At 35.6% G+C, this 12244-nt stretch overlaps 1 protein-coding gene across 2 annotated transcripts in view; it reads right to left on the bottom strand.

Annotated features, from left to right (window-relative positions):
- Positions 1-8228: 8228 nt before the first annotated feature.
- The window catches only part of dnai3 (dynein axonemal intermediate chain 3), a 39913-nt gene continuing 35897 nt past the window's right edge, over positions 8229-12244 (bottom strand). For both annotated transcript variants that reach the window (XM_036592378.1, XM_036592377.1), the window contains one exon: positions 8229-8874. In XM_036592378.1, the coding sequence (XP_036448271.1) occupies positions 8731-8874 (144 nt within the window). In that variant the 3' untranslated portion in view covers positions 8229-8730. The remainder of the gene's footprint in view (positions 8875-12244) is intronic.

The raw sequence follows: 12244 nt of genomic DNA on the forward strand, positions 1-12244 counted from the left end.
TCTGCTGACTGTGTCTGTTCTTCACTGCACTACAGCTTTAAAGTACTGAACATGCTGGTCACTCTAGAGTCCGTATATGGAGACTAAAAAATAAAACTCAAGAATAATTCAGAGAATGAAGGGTGAAGAATATTGGCTCTTGACAGCCACAGTCAGGACAGAGAGCTCAGCACTAACTGTGAGGATTCTTATCAGAGAGCATGGCTGACGTCTTTTGGTGATTACAGTCAAACTGTGTTGCTGAAGTGCTAAAACTGGCCGGCCAGTTGCATTAATTGCTAAATTGAAGCTACTATAAATTATTCAGTATCTACTATTAATTAAATACTATGAATTATTTAGTAACTACTTTGAGCTATTCAATATCTGCTACAAATTATTTAGTAGGTACTATGAAATATTCAGTATCTACAGCAGATGATATAGTAACTACAAATACAAGTACTACAAATTATTCAATAACTATACATTATTCAGTATCTACTGCAGATTATTTTGTAACTACTATAAATTATTCAGTAACTACTGGAAATTATTTTGTAACTACTATAGATTATTCAGTATCTACTGCAGATTATTTTGTAACTACTATAAATTATTCAGTATCTACTGCAAATTATTTTGTAACTACTATAGATTATTCAGTATCTACTGCAGATTATTTTGTAACTACTATAAATTATTCAGTATCTACTGCAGATTATTTTGTAACTACTATAAATTATTCAGTATCTACTGCAGATTATTTTGTAACTACTATAAATTATTCAGTATCTACTGCAAATTATTTTGTAACTATTATAAATTTTTCAGTAACTAAATTTTTTAGTGTATACTGCAAATTATTCAGTAGCTACAGCAAATTATTTAGTTACTGCAAATTATTTAGTATCTACTATAAATTATTCAGCTGTATTAATAATAATTGGAATTAAGCTGTAAATTTATCAGTTATGAGGAAAGTAGTTGTAGCTCACAAACAGCACTTTTAGAGGTTAAAGGTGTGAAATCCGCAGGTCTGTTTGGATGAGTGCCAGTCTGGAATCCCCCTGCGATCGCGGGTGATGGCGTTTGGGCATTTCCCCACTGAGCTGATTCCCCTTATCGACGACTGCACTCTTCTACTGTCTGTACAGAAACTGGTGGACACCTGTGAGATCTGGCTCTGACCCAGAAACATCAACCTACTCAACTCCCTTCAATCCCACGATGCACTTTTGATGTGGAGCTAGTGGCTCTGTGCCCGAGAGAAAAACCATGATTAGAGGGAAACGTGGAAAGACGAACGTTTCGCTCATTCATCACAGCTTCCTCTTCGCTTCAGGGCCAAACTCTCAGAAATGCTGTTTCCTTTTACAGCATGTCCATTACGTCCCCATGTAGCTTCATCAGTGCTCAGGCTCAACATCTTCAACAGTTCGGGGTTGGTAATGTTTTGCATTTGGTGGATTAGGCCTGTCACAAATATCCTGCACAGTATTTGTCCAAAAGTATCCAGACGGCCCTTAGAATTTGTGAATTCTGCTATTGGAACTTGCACCCGTTGCTTTCGCTCACAGCTTGTATAATCTCCACGGAAAAGCACTGACCAGTGGGGGATGCTCTGGAGCAGCTGCACGAGCCTAAGGTCACCATTATCAGTGCCAAGTGTCGGCCAGAGGGGTGTAAAGCCACCCAGCATTGGACTGTGCAGCAGTGGAACAATGCTCAATCAAATCCTCACAGCAATGTTCCAACATCTAGTGTAAGCCTTCCCAGAAGAGTAGAGGCTGTTACTGCAGCAAAGAGGGACAAACTCCCTTCATTTCTTTGGATACACTGGAGGAGCAGGTGTCTACAAACTTTTGGTCATACAAAGTAGTAAGAAAGGTTTACAGGTACTTAATAAAGGCTTGTTTTAATGAATTGTCAGTCAAGACTTGTTTGGTGTCTGAAGGTAGTTCTGAACTGGAGCTACGAGGCTAATGTAGCTAACAAGCAATGGAAGCTTCTGTTCATGCCCACTGAAGACCACCACATACTTCAGTCCATGTTCAGAGACAACAGTGAGCACATAATGAAGTCTATTAGAGATACTGTCCAGCTCCACACAGTCCGAGGCGAGTGTGAGGGTCTGTCACTTGTTAGCTACATTAGCTTTGTAGCCCCAGAACAGAACTAGAGAAGCAGGCATGTCGTGGGTGATCAGCTATATTGGAGATGAGGGAGGAGATTCTATAGACACAGAGGTGAGTCTTCCTTTAACCTGTGCTGGGTGGCTGTGAGGGACTCGGACTGTAGACGGCTGAGCTGAAGGTCAGTGGTGGAGAACCCTGTTCTGTCTGAGCTGCTCTAGTCAAAACAGGCAGAGTGCAGTGTTTCAGACGGAGCTGATATCTGATATGAACATGTCTGATCTCTGTCTGCTCCACCACTGCGGCTCTCTCCACTCACAGCCTGACATGTAAACCATCTCTCTCTCTCTCTCTCTCTCTCTCTGTGTCCCTCTCTCTCTCTCTGCTTGAAAGTATTCTGTCTATACTTTCAACTATGAGCAGTGAGAGACGTTAAAGAGAGAATGAAATTACTTCAGTAACTCCTTATTCAGCATCTCAATTATTCAGTATTTACTATAATTTATTCAGTATCTAGTATAAATTATGCAGTGTCTACTATGAGTTATTCAGTATCTATGAAGTATTCAGTATCTTCTATGAATTATTCAGTATAATCTATGAATTATTCACTATTTACTATAAATTATTCAGTATCTACTATGAATTATTCAGTATTTACTATAAATTATTCAGTATCTACTATAAATTATTCAGTATCTACTATGAATTATTCAGTATTTACTATACATTATTCAGTATCTACTATGAATTATTCAGTATCTACTATAAATTATTCACTATTTACTATAAATTATTCACTATTTACTATAAATTATTCAGTATCTACTATAAATTATTCACTATTTACTATAAATTATTCAGTATCTACTATGAATTATTCAGTATCTACTATGAATTATTCAGTATCTGCTATAAATTATTCAGTGTCTACTATGAATTATTCAGTATCTACTATAAGTTATTCAGTGTCTACTATGAATTATTCAGTATCTACTATAAATTATTCAGTATCTACTATAAATTATTCAGTGTCTACTATGAATTATTCAGTTTGGTCAATGAAACTAATGTTAAGTTCTACTTTGAGAGAGAGGATCTGAAATATGGACCCTACAGACCATTAGAGTTTAAGGGGTTAAACCCTGTTGTGGGTTTTCAATTGATTCCTTTTTATTGATCATACTGTGATTGACAGCTGACAGATTTATTCCTGGACTTTGCCTGCAGGCTTTTTATTATCTATTACGAATGGATCGAATCAGGTCTGGTCAAGATTTATGCTACAGTTTGGCTTTAAGCTCAGCCTCATTAACCCTGTCGACACATCACTGTACTCCACACCTCCAACAGCTTTCATATCCTGAGATTAAACGTACATCATTCTGCCAAAGTGGAGCTTTTCTGATAACTGTAAAAGTTGCTGACAAAGAAATAAAGAGCCACCACTTAGCATCTGTCTCTTAGTGCTACCTGGTGGAAACACTGGAAAAAGTGATGCATTTAATGTGCTTGAATTAAATGTGTACATCATTCCCACATAATAATTGACATCAGCACAGTTACGTTTTTTAGTTTGTTTTGGATGTGATTTATTAATATGGCTCTAAACAGGTTTTGTGGAAATGATGTTTAAAATCTGAATGGAGCAGATTGAGCACAGTACTTCCTTCAGTGTGTTCACTTTCACTGACAGCAACACTGGCATTATTGGCCGACCCACCTACCAGTGCAGTAAATATGACAGTATTAGCTACAGTACAATCAAAAGAGGAGGAATTAAAACATGATGCACACAGTCCTATGGAAACGTTTGGGCACCCCTGTGTGGGTATTCCACATAGCAGGATTTCTCAGTTTAGCTAGATAATTTGAACCCAAAGTCAAGCCTGTCCAATAGGAAAAAAGCTAAGGGCCATTCCCATTGGTCAGTCCTCATCTTTGGGCTTAAGTTATCTGGCTAACTAAGAAATCCTGCTTTGTGGTATACCCCCTGGTCAAACAGCACGTTGTTGTTGATTTTCTAAGTGTGAATAAGTAAACACGTCCTCTACAGAGACACACTTCTGTACATTTTAATGCACTATTTGCAAATTAAATTCACATAAACAGTAATTGTGTATTAAAGTGGATTAAAAACTTATTTTGATTAGACTTTTACATACAACTGTAAGTGTGTGTGTGTGTGTGTGTGTGTGTGTGTGTGTGAGTGTGTGAGTGTAGAGACATTCCGTTGACGCGGTGCCCTTCACAGGTTTTAATCAGGTTTTATTAGGGTGGGCTCGGCGCTCTGGAGACTGTTTGATGTTTCTTTCTTTCGCTGCGTCTCTCTTTCCTCTCCTTCAGTCTGAAGGATGTTTGGCAGCTCATCTGAAACCTTCAGCCATCACAGATACAGCGCTGACAGACCCTCACTCACTCAGAAAAACAGAGACGCAGTGATTAGAAAAACGATGGCTGACCTTTCCCTCTGTCCCTCTCCCTCTCTCTCACTTTCTGTGTGTCTCTCTCTCCCTCTCTCTCTCTCACACTGTACTTCAAAGCATGATCAGCATCACCTCCACTCACCACAGCGTTTACTTTATTAAGGCTCGATGCATAAAGCATTACTTATATTTCTTCCAATTCAGTTTATATATTAATCGCATATAATCTCATAGTTTTATTTATTATATATTGAAAGTGTATCTATAAAAACAGACAGAAGTCCAGATGAAATTTAGGTTTCATGTTGGCTGCTACTGTTTTCAGTTATGTGACAGGTTAGTTTTAGGTTATAGGTATATCATAATGTCAGAAACCACATAAGTCTATGGTGGTGGTTTATTTTTGATTTTTGATTACTGCCTAAATGTGTATTATGGTCCATTTTTCCTTCCATATTTGTAATATGTATGTTATAGTTGTATATATATATATATATATATATATATATATATATATATATATAGTGGTTTAGTGGTAGTGTAGTTCAGTTACATTTCAGTTATATCTATTGTGTTTTGTGTGTACAGTCGCTCACCATTTGAATGGGAAAGCTCATAGTGCTCAACGAGTCATCTGTTTACAGAGAAAGTCCCACCCTTCAATCCACTCAATGAACGCAGGGGGAAATCCCCCCTCTACTTGGGCTCAGTTGTGGGGATCTGCGCAAGTGCAGTAGCCAGAACATTACGCCAAACGCTACAAACTATTTATGAGATTTTTGTCAGATGTTTTTGAAGCGGTAATTTGGCCTTCGGTTTCGAACCTTGAGGTCTCTCCCCATTCAAAGAGAGAGGAGTCTGGTCTTGTGTGAGTGGAAATAACTGCCCAGCAATGTTGCCAAGATGGTTGCTGAGTGGACAGACTTTCCTGTAAGGCCTTTGGTAGGACAGCATAGTGCAGAGTGTAGTGTTTCTATATGCCAGTGCTAAACAGAAATTTCCATTTTATGTTAACGAAATTGACAAAGTATTAATTCTATTCTATTATATTAGACGGCACACGGTTTGAGCTGTGATGATATAGTTATGCAGTAACAAACTTCAGACACCAAACGTCTTAGCTGATCGACCGCATTGGATTTTTTTGTTAGAATATCATTTTAAAATCTGTCCTTGTTTTGTGGCCTCAGTGGGTTGGAGTGTATGAGTTACATGAGGACCTGATAGAGCTTCATCACTGCTCTGAAAGAGAGAGAGAGAGAGAGAGAGAGAGAGAGAGAGAGAGAGAGGCTGATGCTTTTCGTTTGTTTTTCCAGTTCACTGGATCGAGCGCACTTCCCCTGTTTGCATTAGACAGACAGCAGAGGTGTCTTTTGTCAGCTGTGTGTGTGAGGGTGCTATTATTTCAGCTCACCTACGTCACTGAACTTTCCTCACTTTTCTACCTTTGTTACTTCTTCTTAACACACTGCGTCAACAGTGTGTGTGATTAATATGTTCCAACTCTCCAAACACAGCGGTCAAGTACATCTAACACCCTTTGTCCACTCTGAGTGTGTGTTTGTGATGGTGAGTGTTTAATCACCTGCATGAGGTGTTTATTCAGACCTGCTGAGAAAGATCAACGGCACGACCTCACCTCTCACTGTTACACTCAACTGTGTCTCAACAGTAAACACTACAGTCTTACATGATACACTATTCACTAACATCTTACACTATTCACTGTACTTACACTATTCACTAACATCTTACACTATTCACTGTACTTACACTATTCACTAACATCTTACACTATTCACTATACTTACACTATTCACTGTACTTACACTAATCACGAACATCGTACACTATTCACTAACATCTTACACTATTCACTATACTTACACTATTCACTAACATCTTACACTATTCACTATACTTACACTATCCACTATACTTACACTATTCACTAACATCTTACACTATTCACTGTACTTACACTATTCACTAACATCTTACACTATTTACTATACTTACACTATTCACTAACACATACACTATTCACTGTACTTACACTATTCACTAACATCTTACACTATTCACTATACTTACACTATTCATGAACATCGTACACTATTCACGAACATCGTACACTATTCACTGTACTTACACTATTCACTGTACTTACACTATTCACTAACATCTTACACTATTCACTGTACTTACACTATTCACGAACATCGTACACTATTCACGAACATCGTACACTATTCACTATACTTACACTATTCACTATACTTACACTATTCACTAACATCTTACACTGTTCACTATACTTACTATACTCTCACTATATGCACTATAGTCTTACATTACAAACTAGTCTTACACTATACACTGTTCACTAACATCTTACACTATGTACTAGTCTTACACTGTACACTTTTCACTATATACTATTTACACTATATACTACAGTCTTCCACAATAATATAGTCTATATACAACACTATAGTCTTATACTATACACTTTAGTCTCTAGTTGATCTCTGTGCTCTGTCACGTTTGACTGCAATACAGAGATCCAGTGAGTTTGTTTCATCATGGTAAGAATACAGAAAGTCTGCTTCAACATTGTTGGGATACACGTTTGGACATGATCTGCTGCTTCTAAATAACTATGAAAAGTTTCTGCTGTGTTTTGTGTACAGTTAACATTTTCACCATGTTTTTGTCATGTGACACTGGAACACATGGAAAAGTGAGAAATACAGACTCATACTTGTTGATTCTCAATGCAAACTGAATGTAAATGTAGTGTAAAGTACATAACATGTAATTATGGAATTACAATGAACAATAATAGAAAAATAATAAGACTTCCAAGAGTTAAATTCTGTCCTAAACAACAGCATCATCAACTGTTTCATAACACCTGAACATTAGTGCAGACCAGGCAGGCATTTATTAGCCTTTACTGGATAAAACAGCCCAGTCAGACTTTATAATAAGCGTTTTTGAGTTACTGCAGAAGCTGAGAAGTTCAGAGGATTAGGTTCCTCTGTGCTGTGTTTAGCACTGCAGCTGCCTCTGCTGTGTGAATCGACTGGTTTAATCGATAACTGATCCATATCTTACATCAGAGTGTGACTGCATCTGTATGAAACCCAATGACCCCTGATTGATTAGCTGTCCGAGTCCAGAGCCCCCGGGAGCTAAAGCCTGGACACAGTTACAGCGAAACACACACTATAATGAACTCAGAGAGGTAACCAGAAACCAGCACAAGAGAATCCAGCTCTCAAGGTTACACTCTGCCTTGCGCTTATGTGGAGGTTTTGCCTGCACAAAAACACAAGGCCATTTTTTACTTTCATAAAACCAGTTTTGTGTTTACTGAAGGACATTAAGATATAAACAATAATTTATTTAACAAAAAATCCTTAAAAACAGGAATGTTCAGTTAATAATAAGCAATAAACACACGCAATTCTTTCATTCATATAACAAAATGTTATGGATCCGTTTCCCAGACAGGGATTAATCAAAGGGTGCACAGCCCTGGTCCTGGAGGGCTGGTGTCCAGCACAGTTTGGAGGTTTGCCTACCCAGACACACCCACTAAACCTGGCAATTAACAGTTGAGTGTAATCAGATGTGTTTGAGCAGGTAAATCTCCAAACTGTGCTGGACACCAGCGTTCCAGGACCAGAGCTGTGAACCCCTGCCTTGAGACCGGTCCTGGACCAGTGTTCTAAATAGAGACTGTGCATTGAGCGGAAAAGTAGTGCAGGGCTAGTCTTAATCCCTATCCAGGAATTTGACCCCTTAAACACTGTGCTGTACTTCACCTTTAAATCTGTGCATTTCAAATCTGACATTCATAACAAATACACAAAATACTGACTATGTTTGTGTCCATAGATCTAAATCCCACTGTGACTCTTCAGGTCCTGGATAAACTCTAGAAGACAGAAGTTAAGATCTAGCAAGAACTAAAAAAGCTGAAACACTAACATGACAGTATAAAATGAATGAATGCATGAGTTCCTTTGTAAATGCTAACTGGCCTCTTTTGCCATTCATTCATTATTAGCAATGTGCTTTGACTGAAGTCCTCTAGGATCGTAACGCCATGTTTGGGTTCTTGTATAAAACATAGCAGAACTGTATGAATTATTAGTGTTATACCGCAAAGCTGTGTGTGCTCAGTGGTCTGGTGTGTCCTCGGATTCGGAGAGCAGCCCCATGTTCTTCAGAATGAGTTTCTCCATAGTGTGGTACTCCTCGTACTCCTTCAGGGCCTCCCCCTCCAGCTCCTCCACCTGCTTCACCGACACTGCCCCCGCCTCCTGCACCAACAATGACAATTCATAAACATAATAATAATAACAACAATCATGATGTTTTCATTCCTGTTTCACTGTGCTGCCCACTACTTGCTGAGTAATCACAATCATGCTTTGCTGATGGAGCTACTTTTTTTGGTAGAGGAAACTGCCTGTATTGAAAATAAATATTTGAAACAATCTTCTTTTCTTTTTTTCTTACTTTGCAAACTTTTTTTCCATAAAAGCAATAGAACACTTGAGGGGGGAATAATTTAAGACTTACGTTGAGCTTGTCAAATAGGAAAAGAGCTGAGGGACGCTCCTATTGGACAATCCTCTACTTCGGGATTAATTTATCTGGTTAACTCAGAAATCCTGCTATGTGGAAACACTCCCTGGGTCATGTGTTATGGTGAATGACATCACAACTCGCGTGATCTACGCTGACCAAATCACAGCCATGATATTATTCAACTCTGAGGTTCTGTATAATTTATATAATATAATGTAATAAAATAATTTATAGTAGATACTGAATAATTCATAGTATCTACAAGAAGAAGTACTGAATTATTCGAAGTAGATAATGAATAATTCATAATAGATACTGAATAATTTATAGTAGATACTGAATAATATATAGTAGATACTGAATAATTTGTAGTAGATACTGAATAATTTGTAGTAGATACTGAATAATTCATAATAGATACTGAATAATTTATAGCAGATACTGAATAATTTATAGCAGATACTGAATAATTTATAGTAGATACTGAATAATTCATAATAGATACTGAATAATTTATAGCAGATACTGAATAATTTATGGTAGATACTGAGTAATTTGTAATAGATACTGAATAAGTTATAGTAGATACAGAACAATTCATAGTAGATACTGAATAATTCATAGTAGATACTGAATAATTCATATTAGATACTGAATAAATTATAGTAGATACTGGATAATTTATAGTAGATACTGAATAATATATAAAAGATAATTAATAATTTATAGTAGATTCTGAATAATATATAGTAGATTCTGAATAATTTATAGTAGATACTGAATAATTTATAGTAGATACTGAATAATTCGTAGTAGATACTGAATAATTTGTAGTAGATACTGAATAATTCATAATAGATACTGAATAATTTATAGCAGATACTGAATAATTTATAGCAGATACTGAATAATTTATAGTAGATACTGAATAATTCATAATAGATACTGAATAATTTATAGCAGATACTGAATAATTTATGGTAGATACTGAGTAATTTGTAATAGATACTGAATAAGTTATAGTAGATACAGAACAATTCATAGTAGATACTGAATAATTCATAGTAGATACTAAATAATTCATATTAGATACTGAATAAATTATAGTAGATACTGGATAATATATAGTATATACTGAATAATTCGTAGTAGATACTAAATAATTCATAGTAGATACTGAATAATTCCTAGTAGATACTGAATAAATTATAGTAGATACTGAATAATTTATAGTAGATACTGAATAATATATAAAAGATAATTAATAATTTATAGTAGATTCTGAATAATTTATAGTAGATACTGAATAATTTGTAGTAGATACTGAGTAATTTGTAGTAGATACTGAATAATTAATGTAAGTTAAACAAATAAACAAGATTTCAATATACAATTTTATAGCCTTAAACACTTTTTTTACATTTGACCTCAAAAAGCCCCATAAAGCCAACAACATTCATAGGTGTCATCAGACTACACTACACATCTTAGGTCAATACTATTATTATTATTTTATTTGTTTATTTTTTTTATTATTATTATGATCATCATCATCATCATCATCATCATTATTATTATTATTATTTTTAGTAGTAGTAGTAGTATTACAAGGCCAAAGTTTGTGGTTTTCACTTTTCATCAAAAGACGAACACACACACACACACACACACACACACACACACACACACACACACACACACACACACACACAGTGGCCTAAGTGGCAACAAAGTAATCTTGTATTTGTTTTGAAATTCCTTTGAAATCCCCTAAAGTATGTGGTTGGTGCTTAATTTGAGTTTTCTGAGTGTATGTGTGTGTATATCTGTGTGTGTGTGTGTATGTCTGTGTGTGTGTATTGTGTGTGTGTGTGTGTGTGTGTGCGTGTATTTTGTGTATGTGTGTGTATTTTGTAGTGTGTGTTTACAACATGTGTATTTTTGCTGCCATATTAAAAAACCCTATAAAGTGTTTTTTTCCTCTCCCTTAAATGAAACAATGCAATGTGAGTCTGTGATGTTGTAGCTGTGATGAAATAAAAACAGTCCAGAGAGCCTTTAAAGTAAAATTACTCAGAAGACAAAAAAGCTTTGGCACATTTGATCCCCCTCAGCGTTAATCCAGCCACAGCAGAGCTGAGAGTGTAGCGCAGCTGTGTTTGAGAGAAGGAGGGTAAAAGCACAGGGTGATGCTGGGAGATAAAGGAGGCAGTGATAGAGAGCAGGATAAACACACCTCCCTCGACACACAGCCAGAGAACAAACTCAGTCTCATAATGACCACATGCTTTAACCCCACTAACATGACCTCCATCAGTTACTTCTTAAAAAAGAAAAATTACTCTCCAGTGCAGTAAAGATAAAACCACTAAACTAAACCACTGAACTACAAACAGCTGAAGTAAAAACTGAACTACAAACAGCTGAAGTACAAACTGAACTACAAACAGCTGAAGTACAAACTGAAGTACAAACAGCTTGAATAAACTAACTGTACTGAATAATGTAGAGCAGTTTTAAATAATTCACAGTAGTTAATGAAGAATTTATAATAGATACTGAATAATTTTAACCATCTACTGAATCACTTATAACAGCTATTGAATAATTCATACTACTTTCTGAAAAATGTATAATAGTTACAGATTAATGTACAGAAGATACTAAATAATTCATAGCAGTCACTAAATAATTCGTATTAATTACTGAATAATTTATAAGACTTATTAAATAATCCATAGCAATAATTGAATAATTTGTAGTAGTTACTAATAATTCATAGAATTCATATAAATTACTGAATCGTTTATAAGAATTTACTAATTAAGTTATATTAATTACAGAATAATTCATAGTATTTACTAAATAATTCATATTAATTACTGAGTAATTTATAGGACTTATAATACTTACAGTAATTAAGTAGTTACTGAAGAATTTATATTAATTACTGAATTTAGTAGTTATTGAATAATATATATGAGTTACTGAAAAATTTCAGTAGTTACTGAAAAATTTATAGTAGTTATTGAATAATGTATAGTAGTCACTGAAAAATTCATATTGATTACTGAATAATTTATAGTAATTATTGAATAA

This window comes from Colossoma macropomum, unplaced genomic scaffold (genome assembly GCF_904425465.1).
Source record: "Colossoma macropomum unplaced genomic scaffold, Colossoma_macropomum, whole genome shotgun sequence".
Lineage (NCBI taxonomy): Eukaryota > Metazoa > Chordata > Actinopteri > Characiformes > Serrasalmidae > Colossoma > Colossoma macropomum.